The 21,597-nt window shown below is 48.1% G+C and overlaps 1 protein-coding gene across 2 annotated transcripts in view; it reads left to right on the forward strand.

Moving 5' to 3' along the window:
* The first annotated feature begins 1,825 nt into the window (after positions 1-1,825).
* The window catches only part of KDM2B (lysine demethylase 2B), a 117,694-nt gene continuing 97,922 nt past the window's right edge, over positions 1,826-21,597 (forward strand). For both annotated transcript variants that reach the window (XM_052654306.1, XM_052654308.1), the window contains exons 1-4: positions 1,826-1,858; positions 2,930-3,074; positions 6,027-6,105; positions 7,484-7,530. In XM_052654306.1, coding sequence (XP_052510266.1) covers positions 1,826-1,858; positions 2,930-3,074; positions 6,027-6,105; positions 7,484-7,530 — 304 coding nt within the window. The remainder of the gene's footprint in view (positions 1,859-2,929; positions 3,075-6,026; positions 6,106-7,483; positions 7,531-21,597) is intronic.

Genomic DNA, 21,597 nt, shown 5'->3' on the forward strand with positions numbered 1-21,597 from the left:
GAGAAGCCACTTCCTCTCCACTTATCTGTCTGATCACTGTGTTGACATGAGGAGGATATGAGGGTAGAGCAATCAACCAGATTCAAAACTTCTCTGAGCCTCAGTTTCCCATCTGCAAAATGATCTGCTCCAACTATCCCACAGGGCTCAGGAAAGAAGTAAAATTTAAAAAGGATGGGAAGTTTTTCTTTTTGCAAAGCCACCTATGAGCAGGTATAAGGCTCCTTTCTTGTAGCCCTGGTGCCTCCTTATCTCATCACGATCTTTACCTTCAAGATCGGGCCTAGTTGGGCTGGAAGAATGTTCAGGGCCAGTTTTTTCTCACAAAGTCGACCCGACTGTTGTACATGATGAACTTACAGGACAACACCTTTACCATTCTAGTTTTGGGAGGTGGGCACAGTGAACTAGGTATGTCGACAGGTAAGTATACCCAGATCTAATGACACCCCATATATATATATACAGAAGGTGCCCATGCCTACGCCAAGAAGCACTGTAGGATTAATCAAGGTGCACCCAAAGTTCCCCAGGCCTCATCCCAGCGCCTTGCACCTTTCCACCGACATTTCTCCTGTAACCCGCCAATAAGGGCTTACCCTTCGCGTGTTTGCCAGCTGCGTTAGGAGGCGCCAGATCCGATTCTCTCGGTAGTTCACTCCTGAGCATCTATTTCCTCTTCTTGGAGAGCGCAGGGACCTTTAAAAAATGTCCAACTTCTCTTCTAGGGCTTCTCGCCTAGTAAAGGACTCCACAGACGCGGGCAGAATGAATGAATGAAAGGCAACGTCTTCCGGTCAGCTCGGGTCTGAAAAGGCTTTGGTCTGGCTGTATTTCCTGTACCTGTGTGTATGTGGATCCTTTGAGTCCAGTAGTTTAAAAGTTATGTAGTCCGTACAGGTATGGAGCTGCGCTAATTTCTTCCTGAGCCCCCAAATGCTTCCTCCGTGTGGCCGATCCGCTTACGGCTCTAGAGAGGATTTCTCCCCCCAGCTCACCCCCCCCCAAAAAAAAGACAGCAGAAAAGAAAAAAAATTATATATACGCAAAATGCTTTGAATTTGGGTCAGCCACGTAGGTAACGAGGTGGGGTAAATGAAGGAAGAGGAAGAAGAGGGGTCGCCCGTGGGGGCCGTGGGCGATGGGGGCAGGGATTAAGGTGGGAGGTCGTTTTCGGGGGTGCCAGGCCCCGGGGGCTTTCACTCCAGCAGGCTCGGCTTGCATTTCCGCGCCTCCCGCTGAGGCCAGCCGTGCAAATCTGCACCTCCCTCCCCACCCCCTCCCTCCTTCCCTTCCTCCCTGCCCCGCCATCTCCGGGATGCGCCCGCCGCCTGCAACTCAGCCCTTCCAAAAGTCAGCTCTGCACACAACTCCCGGGCGGCGGCGGCGCCTGCGTGCAGAGGCGCACTCGTGACCCAACAACAAAACAGCGATGCCAGGGCGCTAACGGCGCCCGGTGCCTCCCGGGCGCCCTCCCCGCCCCACACCTCCTCGGGCCGCCGCCCCCTCCCGCCCCCATCCCGGGCCGAGTGCCCCCTCCCGCTACTAGCCCGGCCGCGGGCTCCGAGCGCGATCGGCAACAATGTTTACGTTCCGGGGATTATGACGTCGACGCCTCCCCCCCCACAACTGCTGAAAATGGTTTCCTAGGACTTTGCAAACGGATCTGCTTAAGTGTTGGTGCAAAACTTTGTAGATCTCGGCTCTGGCTTGCTTTATTTATTTATTTTCTGGTTTGTTTTCTTTGGTCTTCCCTCCTTCCCCCCTCCGCCAAAATGCAGGGGGCAGGAGTGTTGACAATTAATTGGTGAACTCTCCTAAAAAAATGGAGGCAGAGAAAGACTCTGGAAGAAGATTGGTGTGTAGCTTTTTTTTTTTTTCCAAATCTGTATCTGGTTTATGATAGATCTATTTTTTTTGGTCGTTGTTTCTTGCTGCCTTTTCTTTCCTTTTCTGTATTTTGCAAGAGGACCGGAAAAAAATATAATAAATTGCATGCAAAAGGAAGCAAGCAGCTTACTCCTCCAGTCCCTTGTGAGACTGAGTCTCAGACACTTATGTGGGGAGGTGGTAGCGGGGAAAGGCGTTGGGGGGGGTGCTCAGCGGGCTCGGGGTTCGCCCGGAATCTGGGGGGCTGCGGGGCCGGGCGCTCGGCGGTGGAGGGAGGAGGCAGGGGATGCGGGGAGTGGTGGGGGATTCTCCTAAAGAAGTGAGTGTGCGCGCGCGCTTGTGGGGAGATGAGGCAGCTGCTGGTGCGTTTTGGGGTCTCCGATGGGAGCTTTGTGGCGGGCCGTCTGCCTCTCCCCCGCCCAAGCCGCGAACCCCCCCCCCCCCACCTCTTCTTCTCGCACTAGCGGTCGGTCGGCTGGGGCGGCTGGGGTCTCAGCCCTTCCATTTCAGCTTTCCAGCTTACCCGGTAGCTCGGGGGCGGCTCCAGGCTTAGAAATGCCGCCGGCCCCCGGTTCCGGCTTCCCGGCTCTGCCGCCGCGGCCGCCAGGGCTGCTGTTACCGCCGAGCCGGGCGCTGCGGCGGCTCCTCCCGGGGCCTACAAATGCCCCGCAAGCCCGTGCGCGGAGCCCCCCTCGCGGGTTACATAACCAGGCTCCCGGTCGAGTGGGCAAAACTCAACACCTCTCGGGGGTGGGGGCCTGGAAGCAAGGGAGAGTCCTCCAGATATTCCTTCCACGGCCTCCAAAGATGCAGGAGGGGAGTGCCCTGTATAGGGCGCCGCCTGACCCTGGGGGGTGCGGGTCCCTCTCCTTATCCCGATTTTCGGCATCTTTGGCTTCTGCGCAAAGTTGCCCCGGTCCCAAAGGTGGGGTGCAGGGGGGCGCGCGGCTCCTGCACCTGTTCGAGCTGGGCCCAGGGTGAGAGGCGACCCCCAGTTCCCCCAATAATGTCCCGGGCTCTCCGGTTTGGGTCCCCGCAGCGCCCGATTGACCGCCAAAGATACGACGAGAACGAGGACTTGTCGGACGTGGAGGAGATCGTCAGCGCCCGCGGCTTCAGCCTGGAGGAAAAGCTGCGCAGCCAGCTGTATCAGGGGGATTTCGTGCACGCCATGGAGGGCAAAGGTGAGGCGCCCCCTCTTCAGGCCGTCCTCCGCGGCGAGGCCCGAGCGCACGTGGGGAGGGAGCTGCCGGTGGCTGGGTTCGTATTTCGCGCCCGCGTCCCCCATTCCAGGGGATCCGGTGACGAAACGAGGCCGAGCACTGGGGGGGGTGGGGTGGGGTGGCGAGGGAGGAGGCCAGGCGGGAGACGGGGCCGGCCGTGGGCCTAGGCCCGGCCCGCGCCCACCACCAGCCCCAGGGTGGGCAGAGCCAGGGGCCCGGTGGACAGAGGGACCTGGGGACCGACGGGTGGACCTAGGCAGGGCGGGTGCGCCGCGTTCTACCCCTCCCGGAGCCGGCTCAGCTCCTTGCACTGCACGAAGTGCGGCTGATGGGCTGCAGCGGGCCAGGGTCACCCCAGGGGCATTGGGGTGAGGGCCCCCCAGGCCTGAAGCTTCCCTAACCCCGTGCCGTTTCGGACCCTGCCAGTTGGGCTCTGGAGCTGGGGACGCGCCGGGTCACTTAGTGACACCTCCTCTGGCCTGGGGTCTACTGAACCCCATCACCTCGTGGGCTTTGCCAGACTGGAGCAGGGTGGATGAGCCCGGAGTTGTTGGCTGGCCCCCAGTGAAGCCCGAGGCCTCTAGTCCTGCAGCCCTGATGCGTTGAATGTGGGGACTGCGGGTAAAGGGGTTATCCCTGCTCTGGCTTCAGGCTTCCTCCTGGCAGTTGGAGGTGAAGACTTGGGGCACCCTCCTGGGAAACAGCATCTCTTCCCAAGTCTGAGGCCTTGAGAGCTCTGTCCCTCTTGTGAGCCCTGCCAGTTTAGAGAAGTTAGAGAAGCCTGGGGAGGGGTTGGCGATGTCACCCCAACCTGAGACCTTCGGGACCTGACTTTCAGCCTGACCCTGGTACTCGCAAGGTGTCTGGAGACCTTTAAGTGATGCTCTGACTTGGGTCTAAGGCCCCTGCAAGGCCCCTGGTTGGGCCCATGGGATTGGGGTTTTGGATTTGTTTTTGCCTACTTGTCCCTCTGTGCCCTTCTGGGATTTAAGTATATTTTTGCTTCTCAGTTATTTGGGTTTCCCTTTATATTACTGTTTCTATTTTGTTGATCCCCCATCCCCCTTGGAAAACCCTCCAATCCCTCAGTGAGTTGTTTAACAGGGGAAGAGCCTCCCCCACCTCCAGGTTCTGGTTGAGTGACTGGGGCTGTGGGGTTAGCCCCTAGGAGAGACAGGGCCTGGCTTTGCATTTTTGAAGTTTCTCTTTTGTGTCCATCGCTTCCTGGAGTGCAGGGGTTCGGTGGTAGAGGGTAGTTGTAGGGGAAAGGAGGAAGAAATTTCTTCCAGCCTGCCAGGTCTTAAAGAGCATTGCACACGGAGGCCGGATAGTTCAGGGGTCTAGTCCCAACTACATTTAAATTCCCTTAGCACAAATGGGATTTTAATTCCTCTCCTTCCCCATTTTTCTTGAGTCGTTTGGCACATTGTAGGAGAAAACAGTATGCAACTCTTCCTGGTCAGTGGTGAGGAATTCTCTGCCCAGGATCTCATGTTTTCTCAGGCTCATTTGAGGAAGTTGAAGCTGACCCTGGGGCTGGACTTTGGGTGTGTGTGTACTGGGGAGGAAGGTGGTAGTCGGGGGAGGTTTCCAGTAAGGGAGATTTCCTTAAATCTACTGCCCAGGCTCCTTTCAAAGAAGAGGACTCTAGGGTTGTTGGTTGTTAATTCAGATCTTGCCCCAAAACTTGAGGGAGGAGCTGAGAAACAGAAGGAGCCCTTAGCTTGGATTCAAAATAGAAGCTTCTTAAACTTCTCTGCCTTTAAATCCTTAGGAATCCCCATTCACTAGGAGCCCCTGGGGATCTGAGCTGCTAAGGTCAGGGCTTTCCCCAGCTCTGGTTTTGTTCTCTCTCCTCTGAGCAGAGTTGCCGTGGCCTCCCCGCCCCCGCAACCCCCCAAGCTGCCCTAGTGAACTGTTTCTCTGGGGCAGGGTTTCAGTGCCCTGAGATCTCATCTGTCTCCCTTCTGACCGGCCAGGGTGGGCTTGTGTCTTTGTGAATTGCTTTAGTTACCTGAGGTCTTAGGGGGTGTGAGTATTTGTCCCCGCCTCCCTCATCTCCATATTTAGGGATAAGGTTAAGTGACTCCCCTACTTTTGGAACTCAGGAGGATGGAAACTAAGGCTTCCTTCATTCTCTGGGGCATTCCATAAGGATGTTGGGGTCTCCACTAGACAAGCATCCATCAGACAGAAAACTAAGTGGTGAATTTTCTTTGGGCCTCACCATGTCCCCTTCACCTGGGCAGCATCCCTCTGGGTTATCCAGCTGAAGCAAGTGTTGTGATGGCTGCAACAGAATTTTACTATTAAGACAACAAAGCTGTGCCCAGTTCCCTAGTTATTTTGGCACCAAATACACAGTTTCCAGGGAAACCGGCTTTCCCCCCCCTCCCCTTCACTACGCAGGATATTACAATAAGATCTTCCCTGATGCTCAGCTACAATGAGAACCCTCCTCCCAGCCTCCTCTATGGGGCTTCAGATCCTCCCAGGTGGCATTCTTCAGTTCTGCAGTTCCTTTACTTTCTGAGCTCAGCCTGGGATGTGTTTTCTCCATCCGTCCTTCTTTCGCAGTGAGAGCTGGGGCTCTTTCTCTGTGGGGCTCTTTCCTGAGTTTCGTTCCCCAACCCTCGCCGCGCTTGGGCTTTCATTGACAAGTTCTGACCCGTGGGGCATGCAGGGAATGACTGAGTAGGCAGAGGAGCCAAGAGTTGGCATAGCTTCTCTTGGGCTTTGCCTCATCCATTTCCTTGTCCTTTTCTAGGGATCTCTTGCTCTTTGAGCTGGTGCCTGCGTCTCATATAACCCCTGCCCCTTCCTCCATCAATGTTCTTCCCCTAACCGATGGCTCATGGTTCATTTCCTCCTTCGTGACTTAACCAACCTGATTTAATTCCCATCTCCAAACAGATTTCAACTATGAGTATGTGCAGAGAGAAGCTCTCAGAGTTCCCCTGGTATTTCGAGAAAAGGATGGCCTGGGAATTAAGTAAGTTGCTGAAATGAATTGCTTCTTCCCCTGTCTCCTTCCCTCACACAGTTTATAGGTTGGGATGGATTTCTTCTACTCTTTCCCTTACCTCCTCGTCACTGAGGAGGATTTTTCTTGGTTATTTGGGGCTTGCACCTCCTTGTTCAAGAGAGGGGAAAAAATCTCCAATGATAGGTCTGGATTTTCAGAGAATTTGGATGGAGAGGTCACAGGGTACTTCAACCGTGTGGACTTTCCCTTCTGATCCTTCCCACTTACACGCAGTGACTTCCTAAAGGGAAACTGAGGCAGTGCCTAAACTGTGAAGGGATTAGCCAGCCTTTGGGCAGAGAGGCAGAATGCCTATATGCCTGTTTCTACTCAGACTCCCACTGTATGGGAAACTGGTCCTTTTCTTTGGAGGACATGTTCCTTTTTTTTTTTTGGCCCTGCCTCTTGGCATGCAGGTTCTTAGTTCCCCAAGCAGGGATCGAACCTGTGCCCCCTGCAGTGGAAGTGTGGTATCTTAGCCACTGGACTGCTGGGGAAGTCCTTGGAGGGGATGTCAGAACACTAGGTCCTGTCTCCTCTTTCTGCTGGTGCCCCAGCACCTGCCTCCCCACAGTAGCTTGTTTGGTTTACATTCTCTTTGGAGATCTGTCAGAGCTCCAGGTGGGGGAGAGATCCCGGAGGAAGCCTGGAAGAACAGGTTTCTGCCCCTGGGGCAGGGGTTGGAGGAGGTTGAGGGTGTCCTCGTCACAGCCTGCCTCCTTCCACAAGCATCTACTGCCAGATTTGCTCAAGAGTCTCATTCCTATGAATAGAAATTAAATCTTTGGCATCACTGTCAATTAATAGTGAACATCATCACCGCCATAGTAGCCAGGGTCACCAAATCCTTGCAATTGGTGTGATGTGGTTTTTTTTTTCCCCTCTAAACTTAAAAGAGGTTCCTCCCACCCTCCATACAACACCTCAGGGAAAATATTTTCTAAAAGTGAAGCCACAGAGAGAGCTAGCCACTCTCTTTTAAAGCAGAGGTTTGAATGCCCAACTCTGGTGCTTACCTTGACAGCACACTTCAGTCTTCCTGGGAAAAGTGGGCGGGGGGACAGTGAGTTCCATCCTCTTCTCTGAAGCAGTGTTGAGTTTGGGTGTCGGGGAGAGTGGGGTTTGATTTGCCTGTTGAGTTGAGAAAACTGCTCACAGGTTCCGGGGTGACCCTCCCTCCAGGCACCAACTCATCACTACCCTTTTGCTGAGTTATCTCATTGTGGGTTCTCAGTCTGAGAACCAGGGAACTCTCTTAGAAAAATGGCTTCCCCTGCCCCCATTGTGAGATCTAACCCTGTTGTTTCTGGCTTCCCACCAAATGTCTGCGTTCCTCTTTTTCCAGGATGCCTGACCCTGATTTCACAGTCCGAGATGTCAAACTCCTAGTGGGTAAGTTGTGTGCGTGGCGGAGATGCTGCATTTGGGGATGGGGGGCCTGGGGAGCAAGGCCTGTATCACCTGCCCATTTGGATATTTAACTGCCTCTGAAAAGAAAGTCCTCATGGGAGGAGGCAGGAGCAGGTGTGAGCTGCAACCGGCTCACTCTGGAGAACAGGTTGGATTGCAGAGCCGTAAGAAGCTGTATTAGAGGGTGTTTGTCAGTGCAGTTTTATGAGGCCGATTTGGACCCCAGCCTCCAGCTTGAGTGTCAGCAAGGCAATCTCAGATCTCTTCTGGTGTTTGTTTGTGGGTTGCTGGGTAAACATTGGGTGCTATGTGACCCCTGAAAGACTTTGAGAACGTCCAAGAGGGAGGGATTACTGTTCCCTACTTCCTCTGGGTTCCAGACAGGTCTAGGGCGGGGCTTGGCCCTGGGCACCTGCAGAGCTTGGCTGATCACTGAGTGTCCCGGACTCTTGACCAGGTAGTGGGCCGCCTTTCACATTTTACAGAAAGTTGTTAGATACATCCATTCTTTCCAGAAGTGTTTCTCAAGTAACTTGTACATGGCAGGCAAATTCAGAGCTGTGAATAGGACAGAGAAGAGCCCTGCCCTCTTGGTTGGAGTGACAGGCAAAGAAGTAAACTGTTTTTAAAAATATTTATCTTTTCAGAAGGTGATGGGGCTATGTAGAAATAAAGCAGCATTAATGGGATGGAGGTTGTTGGAGCTATGTTTATTTTAGATGGAGGTAGTCAGGGAGGGCCTCTGGGTGGAGGTGATGAGGACATTTGGACAGAGACCTGACTGATGAGAAACTAACTGTGGGAAAGAACATTCTGGATGGAGGGATAAACAAGGGAAGAGGGTGGGGGAAGAATGGGAGGAGTGAGGAGAGGTGGGAGAGGTCTCAGGGCCAGGCCCACAGCGGGCCCTCTCGGCCCTGGTGGGGAATCTGGGTTTGTCTCCTGGTATAATGGGGAAGCCCTTGGGGAATTTTAAAGTGTGATGAGGGGGTAGCTTTGTGATCTGATTATTTTCTTGGGAGGGGGAATTAAAAACATTTTTTAAATTGAGAGATTTCATATACCATAAAATTCACCATTTAACCATTTTAAAGCGTGCAATTCAGTGGTTCTCTTTCTCTCTCTCTTTTTTTTTTTTTTTGCTGCATCCTAGGGCTTGTGGGATCTTAGTTCCCTGACCAGGGATTGAACCCTGGCTGCAGCAGTGAAAGTGCCAAGTGCTAACTGCTGGACAGCCAGGGATTTCCACAGTGGTTCTTCATATATTTACAGTGTTATGCAATCGTTAACCGCTAATCCCAGAACATTTTCATCACCCCCAAAGTAAACTCTGTACCTCCCAATTCCCCTTTCCCTGCATCCCCTGACAACCACTAATCCACTTTTTTGCCTCTGTGGGTTTGTCTATTCTGGACATTTTGTATAAGTGGAATCGTAATATGTGGTCCTTTGTATGTGGCTTGTTTCATTTGGCCTCATGTTTTTGAGGTTCATCCGTGTAGCAACATGTCTCAGTATTTTGCTTCTTTTTATGGATGAATAGCATCCCATTATATGAACAGACCACATTTTGTTTACCCATAAGTCAGTTGATAGACATTTTGGTTGTTTCTGCTTCTTGGCTTTTGTGAATAATGATACTATGGCTATTCATGTACAAGTGTTAGTGTGAACAGACATTTTCACTTCTTCGGGGTAGATCCGTAGGAGGGGAATTGTTGGGTCATGAGGTAACTACATTTAATCTCTGGAGGAACTACCAGACTGTTTTCTAAAGTAGCTGCACCCTTTTTTTTTTTTTTTTCAGCTGTGCCATTTTAAATTCCCATTAGCAATATACAAGGGTTCTAATTTCTCTGCCTTCCTTGCCCACACTTGTTATTGTCTGTCTTTTTGCTGCTAGCCATCCTGGTGAGTGTGAAGTGATGTGATCCAAGTTCTATCAAAGCTGACTCTGGTGGGGAGGATGCAGGCAGCTGACCAGGGGGTGTGCAGATGATCCAGCTTAAGTTATTGACCCAGAGATGTGTTAATGCAGGAAGGAAGACTAGGGCTTCTCCGGTGGTCCATTGGCTAAGAATCTGCCTTCTGCCTTCCACTGAAGAAGGCGCAGGCGCAATCCCTGATCAGGGAACATGCCTGCAGCCAAAAAAAAAGAAGAGAGGACCAGTTGGCTATAAGGAGATAGTGCTGTTGACAGAAGGATCTCAGTTAATTGATGAGGGTTTGCTCAGGAGAGATTTTTTTTTTTAAGCTGGATCCTAGAAACACTGAAGGAAGTGGTTGTCAGAGCGGAAGGAGGCAACCTTCCAGCAGTGAGCAGAAGGTGGGGCGATGGTCCCCATAAATCGAGTCTTGGCATAGGTCACTCTCGCTGATGCCTCTGCGAGTTGTTGTTGGGGCTCAGCTCTGCTTTTTGACTGAGTCATTTGGGGCAAGCTACTTCACCTGCTTAAGCCTCACTTTCCTCAGCTGTGCAATGAACCTAATAGCAGAATCTGCCTCAAATAAGGATCCTATAAGAAAATGAATGAATGCTTAGCTGCTTGACTGGGTCGAGGGTGGGGGGTCTCAGTAAATGGTCCCTATTATTATTCTAATGGAAGGATGTGGATCTGATGAGATTATCTGTATGGATAAGGATTAAAACCAGATTCTCAAATCTGGGATTCAGGCATCAACATTACAGTCTGAGTAATGTTGCTCTTTGCCCTTTTGAAAAATTTCCAAGCCCTCTGTGAAAGTGAGAGTCAGCTGTGTCCCATTCTTTGCGACCCCATGGACTACACAGTCCATGGAATTCTCCAGGCCAGAATACTGGAATGTGTAGCCCATCCCTTTTCCAGGGGAATCTTCCCCACCCAGAAATCGAACTGGGGTCTCCTGCATTGCAGGTGGATTCTTTACCAGCTGAGCTATGCGGGAAGCCCTCCGTAGCTTTGTTACTAGTTCTGGTTGTATGTAGGCTGCCTCTTCTTTCTTTGAGCCTCATTCTTCTCATCGTGAGAGCAGAATTCAATTTCCTTCCCAGCTCTTGAAAAGCTTAGGAAGGCAGAGAAAGTGGGAATAGTGGGACCTCCCTGGTCGTCCAGTGGTTAAGATTCCACAGTCCCGATGCTGGAGGCATGGGTTCGATCCCTGATCAGGGAACTAAGATCCTGCATGCTGCATGATGTAGCCAAAAAAAGGGGGGTGGGGAAGGGGGGAAGAGTAATACCTGCAGCCTATGTCTCTGGTGATGATTGAATGGACTGGAGAATATGAAGGTGCTTTGTGGAAGTCCAGAAGCTTTGATACTGTGAGGGATGCCTGCGATGGCAGTTGGCAGGGGGTACGGTAATGCCCATTTTAGTCTCTGGGAGTGCACGCAGGCTTCTGGAGAGTGGCGGTGGGGAACATTTGTCACAGTGACATAAGTGACAAATGTAATTCAATCTGCCCTAAGCAAAACAGAATTCAGTGGTTTACATAATAAGTTCAGGATGTGACCTTAGGCATAGCTAGATCAAGAAGCTCCAAGAAGATCTCGAGAACTCGGTTCTTATTTTTTCATTTCTGCTTCCCTTTTTTTTTTGTTTCCTCTTTCTGCTTCATTCTCTGGCAAGTTTTTCCCCATGTGGCAAGAAAAATGGGGAGCACAACCCCACGCCCAGAGCTGCTGATGGGGTCCGCCCAAGCAGAACCATGTGAACTGAGAAGGGAAGGAGTGACTTCCCAGGGTTGCTGGTGACATGACCAGGCCCCTAACACAAATGGAAGGTGTTTGTTTGTTTTTGGTTGTGCTGCTTGCGGGATATTAGTTGCCCAACCAGAGATTGAACCCTGGTCCTCTGCAATGAGAGCGTGGAGTCCTAACCACTAGACTGCCAGGGAATTCCCACAACTGGGAGTTCTGCTATGGAGGGAAGAGCATGTGGTGGCTCGACCATCCCTTTTGAGTTAGTGGGCTATCTCAGCCTATCTTCCAGCCACTTGCCCCCTCCCCAGGCCCTGTCTCTTGGGAGAAGCGGGTTTGTGCATGACCAGCTCTCAGGTCACAGCTTGGGGCTCCAGACTCTTCTCTAATCTCCTGAGATTGGGCTTTTTTACCCCTCAGCCCTGTTTATCTGCCCACTGGGAAGACAGGCACCTAGCCTCTGTTTACAGTTCCTCACCTCTAAAGAACAGAAATAAAACGTGGCACTTTTTATTTCTTTGGCACTGTACGCTTAAAACTGAAGCTTTTTATTGAAGTCTAATATACATACAGAGAAGTCCACAGTAGTTTATATGTGTGACTTTAACAATTGAACCTGCCTGCCTGAGAAGTCGTTTCAGTCGTGTCCGACTCTGTGTGACCCTATGGACTGTAGCCCACCAGGCTCCTCTGTCCATGGGGATTCTCCAGGCAGGAATACTGGAGTGGGTTGCTATGCCCTCCTCCAGGGAATCTTCCTGACCCAGGGATCGAACTCGCATCTCTTATGTCTCCTGCATTGGCAGGTGGGTTCTTTATCACTAGTGCCATGGAACCCCGGGATCAACCCCTCTTGAATTCCTGTCCAGGTTTTCCCTCCGCTGTTTTCTTGACTTCTAATAGTGTAGATGAATTTTGCCTGTTTTCATACTTTGTGTTAGTGAAGTCTTACAGGGTGTCTGCCCTCTTGATTTTGGCTTCCTTCATTCAGCTTTGTGTTTACAGGATTCACCCAATTTGTTGTGTACAGTTGTAGGTGGCTTATTTTCATTGCTGTATGGTTTTCCATTTATGTGATTATTTCCCAGTTGATTTATTCATTCTGTTAGTGGGCACTTGGGTGACTGCCAGTTTAAGGCTGTGTGCATAGTGCTGCCATGAACATGCTAGGCATGATGAACAAATGGGTACATTTTCATTGGGCATATACTTAAGAGCAGAATTGCTTGGGCCAGAGAGTTAGCATGTATGTTCAGTTTTAGTAAACACTGTCCAATAATTATCTGGAGGAATTGTTCTGGTTCTGCTGGCTCCACAACCTCACCAAGAGTTGACGTGTTCATCATTTTCATTGTAGTCGTGCCTCCATGCTGATGGGAGTATTGTTCTATTTCACCGTGTTTCAGTTGGCGTTTTTCTAATGACTCATGAAACTGAGCTCCATTTCATTACGTGTGTTGGCTATTTGGAGATCTTCTTTTGTGAACTGATTGATCAAGTCTTTTTTCCATTACTGTAAAGACTATCTCTTATTTTAAAACATATTTTTTAAATTCAAGTGTAGTTGATTTACAATGTCATGTTTATCACATGTGCAGCAAAGTGATTCTGTTACTGAATATAGTTCCCTGTGCTGGACAATCGGGGTGCTTGTTTATCTATTTTATATATAGTCGTGTGTGTCTATTAATCCCGAATTCCTCATTTATCCCTCCCCTCACCTTACCCTTTTGGTAAGCATAAGATTGTTTTCTATGTCTGTGAGTCTGTTTCTGTTTTGTAAATAAGTTCATTTGTATAATTTTTTTAGATTCCACATGTAAGTGATATCATATAATATTTGTCTTTGTCTGTCTTACTTCATTTAGCATAATAATAGGTCCATTCATGTCGCTGCAAATGGCAGTACTCCATTCTTTTTTTATGATTTAGTAATATTCTGTTGCATATATATATATACACACACACACCCCATACCTTTATCCATTCATCTATTGCTTTTGTGTCTTAGCTTTTGTAAATAGTGCTGCTGTGAACATTGGGGTGCATGTAGATTTTCTAAATAGAATGTTTTTTCTGGATATATGCCAGGAGTGGGATTGCTGGATCATATGGTAACTCTATTTTTTGTTTTTTAAGGAACTCTATACCATTCTTCACAGTGGTTGCACCAATTTACATTCCCACCCACAGTGTAGGAGGGTTCCCTTTTCTCCACATCCTCTCTAGCATTTATTACTTGTAGACTTTTTGATGTTGGCCATTCTGACTGGTGTGGGGTGATACCTCACTGTAGTTTTGATTTGAATTTGTCTCACAGTTAGCAATATTGAGCATCTTTTCATGTGCCTGTTGCCACCAGTACGTCTTCTTTGAAGAAAGGTCTATTTAGGTCTTTGTTCATTTTTAGATTGCATTGTTTGTTTTTCTGATACTGAGTTGTATGAACTGTATGTTTTGGAAATGAGGCCCTTGCTGGTTGCATCATTTGTGAATATTTTCTCCCAGTCTGTATGTTGTCTTTTCATTTTATTTATGACAAAGATTGTCTCTTGTTGATTGTGTATCAGGTGTATCAGTTTGCTATGGCCAAACATAGCAAAGTACCACAGACTGGGTGACTTAAACAACAGAAATTAATTTTCTCGTAATTCTGGAGTTGGAAGTCCAAGGTCAAGTTGTCAGCAGAGCTAGTTCTTTGACGGTCCCCCTCCTTGGCTTTTAGATGGCCGTCTTCTCCCTCTGTCTTCTCATGGTCTTCCCTCTGTATGTATCTGTGTTCTAATCTCCTCCTCTTATGAGAACACCAGTCTTACTGGAGTAGGGGCCACCCTCTCAGTTGGTTAAAAAATCCACCTGCTTGTAGGAGACCTGGGTTCAATCCCTGGGTCGGGAAGATCCCCCAGAGAAGGAAATGGCAACCCACTCCGGTATTCTTGCCTGGGAAATCCCATGGAAACAGGATCATGGCAGGCTACGGTCCATGGGGTTGCAAAGAGTTGGATGTGGCTGAGTGATTAAACCACCGCCCAAGACCTCATTTTTAAACTTAATATCCTCTTTAAAGACTTTATCTCCAAATAAGGTTACATATTGAGTTACTGGGGGTTAGAACTTCAACATATAAACTTTAGGGGACACAATTCAGCTGATAATATAAAGGCTCTTTCTGTATTCTGCATGTTAGTTAGTCTCCTACTTTGTGGGTTGCCTTGTCGTCCTCTTAAAGATGTCTTAGAGGGAGGGGACGTATGTACCTATGGCTGATTCATGCTGATATATGGCAGAAACCAACACAATGTTGTAAAGCAATTATCCTTCAATTAAGAACAAATTTAAAAAAGGGATGTCTTTGAATGAACAGGCAGTTTAAATTTTAACATAGACCATTTAGCTCTTCCTAGTCCATTAGTTCACATTGTGTCTTTTCAAATTAAGAAAATTTTGCATAGTTCAAGGTCACGAAGATATTCATATGTTCTCTTCCAAAAGTTTTATTGTTTAAACTCTTACATGTAGTCCATCTGGAGTTGATTTTTGTGTTTGGTATGAGATGGGGTCAAGATCTTTTCTCCCCCCATATGTTTAAGCTGAAACTCCAATACTTTGGCCATCTGATGCGAAGAGCTGACTCATTTGAAAAGACCCTGATGCTGGGAAAGATTGAGGGCAGGAGGAGAAGGGGACGACAGAGGATGAGATGGTTGGATGGCATCACCAACTCAATGGATATGGGTTTGGGTAGACTCCGGCAGTTGGTGATGGACAGGGAGGCCTGGAGTGCTGCAGTTCATGGGATTGCAAAGAGTCGGACCCAACTGAGCAACTGAACTGAACTGAATATAGATATCCAGTTGATCCAGTATCATTACTGAAAAATCACTCTTTTCTCCATGGTACTGAATCAGGTTACTTTGTTGGGAAACAAGTGACTGCATTTGTCTGAATCTGTTTGATGCTCTAATCTGTGTCCCCCACTCCCAGGATTGCTGTTCTGGATAGTTCATGTAAGAAGACTGGGATATTTTCACATCTATGGTTTAGGAGTTGGGGGGATAGGGAGAGTGAGGAAGAGATTTCTCTTGTTGTTTCTGAAGATGCTTTAAACCCCTTGAGAACATATACCCAGAAAGTGCAGGGTCTCCACTCCTTGTCTGGACTGACATCACCAAAGATAGGAAGGCCCACAGCTAAGGGGAGACTTGCGTATTGTCTCTTCATTGTATTTCTCTCTAATGAGGGTACCCAAGCCAACCAATGCTTTCTTTGGCCGTTTTTCTTAAAAGAATCTCATGACAGATCACTTCATTCAGTATTTATTTGTTCATACCATTAGAATAATACAGAGGAGCCTGGTGAGCTGCTGTCTGGGGTCGTACAGGGTCGGCAGATACTACTGAAGTGACTTGGCAGCAGCACCTATCTTTTACTGTATGTTTACCATGTAACCTCATTTTGTCCTCACTAATAACTGGAAATTAACTGCTGTTGTTCACTTTTCTGGATGAGGGATCTGAGTCTCACAGCTAGTGGGCAGTGGAGACAGGATCCGAACCCAGTCCAGGGTATTTCTCAAACCCATATTTTTTAAAAAATATTTATTCATTTGGCTGTGCCAGGTCTTAGTTGCGGTGGGTGGGATCTAGTTCCTTGACAAGGAATGGAACCTGGCCGGCCCCCTGCATTGGGAGTGGGGAGACCTCCAGGGAGGTACCCCAAGCTCGTGCTTTTGCTTTATGACTTCCTACTCTACCCTAGCCCTCCTCCATTCCTTCTTCACTCACAGATTTACTGGATCTCTGTGTTGTATCTGGCCCTAGCTCTACCCTTGACTGGCTGTGTTTAGGGAGACTACATTTTTACTCTAGAAATCAAAGGTGGCTGATCTGTCTTCAGACCTTATTTTTATCGTGTGTGTGTGTGTGTGTGTGTGTGTGTGCGTGTGCGTGCATGCAGCATGCTGGATCTCACTTCCCCTATCTGGGATCGACCCTGTGCCCTTGTAGTGCAAGCACCAAGTTCTAACTGCTGGACTGCCAGCAAATTCCCAACTAATCATTAATTTTTTAACTTGAAGTAAAGTTAACTTAAAATATTGTATTAGTTTCATGTACATAGCAAAGTGTTTCATATACATATCTTTTCACATTATTTTCCATTTATAGGTTATTACAAGATATTGGATATAGTTTTCTCTGTTAAGCAGTAAATCCTTTTTACTTACTATTTTATGTATAGTAGTTTATTAATTGAATACTCCTAATTTATCCCTCCACCTTTCCTAGAATTAAAAAAATTTTTTTGGTTTATTATTTATTTTATTTAATTAATTTTTCTCTGTACTGGGTCTTCCTTGCTGTGCACAGACTTTCTCTACTTGTGGTGAGCAGGGACTGTTCTCTAGTTTCGGTTCTTGAGATTTTCATTTGGTGGCTTCTTGGACTTCCCTGGTGGCTCAGAGGTTAAAGTGTCTGCCTGGAATGCAGGAGACCAGGGTTCGATCCCTGGGTCGGGAAGATCCCCTGGAGAAGGAAATGGCAACCCACTCCAGTACTCTTGCCTGGAGAATCCCATGGAGGGAGGAGCCTGGTAGGCTACAGTCCATGGGATCACAAAGAGTCGGACAAGACTTCACTTTCACTTTCACTTGTGCAAAGCACAGGATCTAAGGTACGTGTAGACCTTTTTAAAGTTGGTTTAAAAGCATAGACTTTAGGGATTTCCCTGGTGGTCCAGTGGTTAGGACTCCTTGCTTCCACTGCCTGGGACCCACATTCAGTTCTTGGTCAGGGAACTAAGATCCTACAGGCTGTGTGGTGTGGTCAAACAAAAAAAAAGAAATAATAACAGTAAAATAAAAATAGAAAATATTTAAAATCCTGGACGACTTTTTAGAATTCTTGTAGTCTTGCTTTCCCATTTCACAGGAGGGAGAAACTGAAACCTGGAGAGAAGTTATTTGCCAGTTGCCCAAGCAGATGGCACATCAGATTCAAATGTAGGTTTGAATGTCAGCAATTGGGAAATGATGCCTGCAACAGAACCCAAGAGGAAACATTGATTCGGGTTGGGGTGTAGATGAGTTCAGTTCTAACCACACTCAATTTGAGCTCAGGAGTGACATTAAGGCTGGACAGACAGGTAGGGGTGGCACGACAGATAGAAGTGCCAGGAGGTCGGGGGGTGCATGAGGCCACGAGTGCTGAGGACCCAAGTGAGGAGGGTTCCTGAGGGGTTCAGTTATGTTCTCAGGTATGTTTTCTTTCCAAGAGAAACATCCACCTCATTGATTTGTTCTGTGTCCGTTTCCCCTAAAATAAAAATCTTTTTTTTTTTTGGCTCCACTGCATGACGTGGGGTCTTAGTTCCCCAGCCAGGGATCAAACCCAGGCCCCCTGCAGTGGAAGCACAGAGTCCCAACCACTGGATAGCCAGGGGACGTCCCTAAAATCAAACTCTTGATGCTGCTAGGGGCTTAGGGAAACTGTGTTTGCTTCTGCCCACTGTCTGCATTAACCATTGTTCACTTAGACCTTGTTATAAGCCAAGGATCTTTACTATAGCTTTTTGTCTGATCACACGAAATCCTATTTATTACGACCTCCATTTTATAGATGGCAAAACTGAGGCTCAGAGCGACTTGTCCACAGTCAAATAGCTAGAGTGTGGAAGAGCCGAGCTTTGTGCCCATATTTCTCTGACCGCAGAGCTATCCTGTTAATTTCTGCATGGTACTTGGTGTCTCTTCATGTTGAATTCTTTGTTGTTGTTGGCTGGGTGTCTTTTAGATTTTCTTGCCTGATTGGTTTCAACTCTGGTTTGTTAGTCTGTTTTGTATCTTCTTATGGCCCCTCTCTCTGAGGGTCAGAGTGTTTTTTAAAAATATTTATTTTTATTTATTTATTTGGCTGCACCGAGTCTTAGTTGTGGCATGTGACCTCTTAGTTATGGCATATAGGATCTAGTTCCCTGACCCAGGATGGAAACTGGGCCTCCTGTGTTGGAATCGTGGAGTCTTAGCCACTGGACCACCAGCGAAGTCCCAAGGCTCAGAGTCCTGAGCCCAGGGCACAGAGGACAGCCTGGCACCAGATCTGTCTTGGGAATCATCTTAAAAGGTGCAAAGGTAAGGAAGTCAGAAGATATTGGTGCTTAGGGAAAGCCTGTGGACCTTTGAGAGCATCCTCTTATTTCACAAAGAGGAAAACTGATCTGGTTTCCCAAGTTGTGCAATGACTCAACCCTGAGCTCTCTCTTTCCTGTACCCTTGCATCTTCAATTTGGGACAGCATCCTTACTAGAACCCCTGCTTTTAGGTTTAAAAAGTGCTTCCAATAATTGTGCTGGGCCACTAGGCAGGTCCCATTATCCCACTTTGCAGGTGAGGCAACTGAAGCCAGAGAGGGTCAGGGATTTATTTAAGGCCTCACTGCTGGGAAACAGAGGAGCAGGATTTGAACAATGACTGGTGCTCTTGCTAATAAACACTGCCTTTATGAGATGGATGAGGAAATACTCCCAAGGAGCAGAATAACAAACCAGAAACTTGAGGATGATAGAGAAGGTTCCAGAACTATGATACAAGACACTTGCATGTACTCTCTGAAGAGTGGGCTCAGGGGGAGTTGGGGTCAGTGCCTGTGCCTGCTTTACATTAGCCTTCAAGGTGACTTTCCCCAGCCTCCTCCCAGCTCGGAGCCCATGGCTCTTGGAACTGACTGATGGAGCCTTCAAAGCAGGGGCCATAGGGCCACGGATTAATTTCTGCAGCTGGAATTTGTTGGATGTGGGTGAAGCCTGTGAGCGCAGAGAACCAGTGAGACTGAGAGGGAGGAGGAGGAGGGAGGAGAGGGCAAGGAGAGAGAGAAGCAGAGGGGTTGCTGAGCTGTTGGCCTGCTTAGGAACTCCAGCATCACACCGACATGAAAAATTTCTCCTATAACCCCTTGGCCTCAGGGGCCTGGGTTCTAGCGCTGTGGATCCCTTGCAGGCTCCAAAAGGCACCTTGTCCCCGTCACCTGCTCCCGCGGGGTGCTCCCCAGAGCTTGGACTGCCACATTCCCTTCTCAGCACTGAGCTGTGCCACTTGCCTCCTCCCCAGGGCTCAGCTTCCAGCTCGGAGACCTGACACTTAGGTCCATCTCCCTTTGCCACCAGTGGCAGACCAGCCTGGGAACCTGAGAAGACGGAGTCCTGGCACTTAATCTCCCAGCTCAGACTGAAAGGGACTGGAAGGCCTCAAGTGTCCCCAGTGACCCCTTGGGCAAGCCTCTCCATCTTTTCCCTCTTCCTCCTACTCCCCTCAGTTCACATTAAAAAAAATTTTTTTTTAATTTATTTTTGACTGTGTCAGGTCTTAGCTGTGGTGCATGTATCACCCATTGCAGTGCTTCGGGTTCTTTCTAGTTGTGGTTTAAGGGCTTAGCTGCCCCAAGACATGTGTGATCTTAGTTCCCCAGCCAGGGATCTAACCTGAATCCTCCGCATAGAAAGGCAGACTCTTAACTACTGGGCCACCAGGGAAGTCCCTCAGTTCACATTTAAGGGATATGATCTAAGTAAGAACTAGGCTAGGATGGGGAGGGAGGTTCAAGAGGGAGGGGATATAGGTTTACCTATGGCTGTTCATGTTGATGTATGGCAGAAACCAACGCAATATTGTAAAGCAATTATCCATCAATTCAGAATAAATAAACTTAATTAAGAAAAAAAGAACTAGACTAGAGAATTCCCGGGAGATCTGGGGGTTAAGATTCTGCCCTTTCTCTGTAGGGATCATGGGTTTGATCCCTGGTCAGGGAATTAAGATCCCACATGCTATGTGGTATAGCCAAAAAATAAAAATTAAAAATAAAAGAGAAAAATTTAAAATCGGCACCACCAACAAAAAAACTAGGCTAAAAATCAGTGTGTCAGTCCTGGAAAAGGACCTAAAAATGACCTAACCCAGTGGTTTTCAAAGGAAAATCCCCGGAATCCAGTTCTGAATTCTGAGCGCCTTCTCCCTACCCACTTCAGCCTGAGCTGCTTGTTTTTATTTATGTAGTTGGCTCTCGTCAAAGCATCTGTTTGAAGGAAGAATTCTGCGGCAATGAAAAAAATATAAAGATCAACTTCTTCCTGTCTTTACATATGAGGCAACAGAGGCCTAGAGGAGGGGCATTTGGGTCTGCAGGTAGTCACAGAGGTGGTGGTGTCTATGAAGCCAGAACCCAGGACATGCAGATCCAAAGGGCATGGCTCTGTTTCTTCTCCATGAGAATGGCAGCTTCCACAGCGTCCTGGCTTTTACCCCACTCATCTTGGGATGGCTTCTGTACGTTCTATAAGAGGATGTGGACACCGCACTGGTTTTGCATTTTCAAATAATGCTTGGTGCCCTTGAGCTTCTCTGCCAATTCTGGGAAAAGTGGCCCATGCCCTCCAGAGCCACGCACTGACACATCATTGTGGTCGACATAGAATCCCAGAGAGAGGTAGGTATAGGAGGCCTGCAGATGCATGTTCCCCAGGTGGTGGACAGCACCCTCCGCTGTGGTGGAATAATTCTGACGAACCTGAGAGCTCATGATTGATGGGTATAAAGAGCTCAGATCAAAAAAATGCTGTTGGCTGGGACTTCCTTGGTGGTCCAGTGGTTAAGACTCTGCTTCCATGACAAGGGGTGCACATTTAATCTCTGGTCAGGGAACTAAGATCCCACATGTTGCCTAATGCAGTCCCCCCTCCCCCAATTAAAAATACTCAACAATCCATTTTTTTAAAATGTTGTTGGCTGGTCCTGGAGATCAGGGGTAGTTGAGTGGCTGGTTCCTAAGGTGTAACTGGAAAAAAGGTTGGAGGGTGGTTGGAGGCTAGAGGAAGGGGTGTTCCTGGGTCTTTTCCATCCCAACACTGATGAAGCCAAAAGATAGGTCTGCAGGGCCACGGAGTGCTCTCTCACACCTAGTCTTTTAAAAACTAGGAACCTTAAAAACTAAGGAATTTTTTTGTTTGTTTTTTAAAAGCTAAAAGTTTTAAAAATGCCTTAAAATGAGTAAATATCCATATCATTTGTTCAAATTTCCAATTGTTTCCTATATGGCACAAATGTTATTTTCTTTATTTAAACAGTTGTATGAGTCAGAATGTAAATAAGGGTTTTGCATTGTGATTGGTTGAGGTATCTTTTAACTCTTCTATAATCTCTGGGCTCTTCCTCGATCTCTTTCCCATCTGAAGAAGTTGGATTGATTGTTTGAGCTATAGAGTTTATCATTACTTGGACTCAGCCTTGCAGTAGCTTCTCTGTGGGCGTCCCTGGTAACTCAGCTGGTAAAGAATCCACCTGCAATGCAGGAGACCCCGTTTCGATTCCTGGTCCGGAAGATCCC

This window comes from Budorcas taxicolor, chromosome 17 (genome assembly GCF_023091745.1).
Source record: "Budorcas taxicolor isolate Tak-1 chromosome 17, Takin1.1, whole genome shotgun sequence".
NCBI classification, from domain to species: domain Eukaryota; kingdom Metazoa; phylum Chordata; class Mammalia; order Artiodactyla; family Bovidae; genus Budorcas; species Budorcas taxicolor.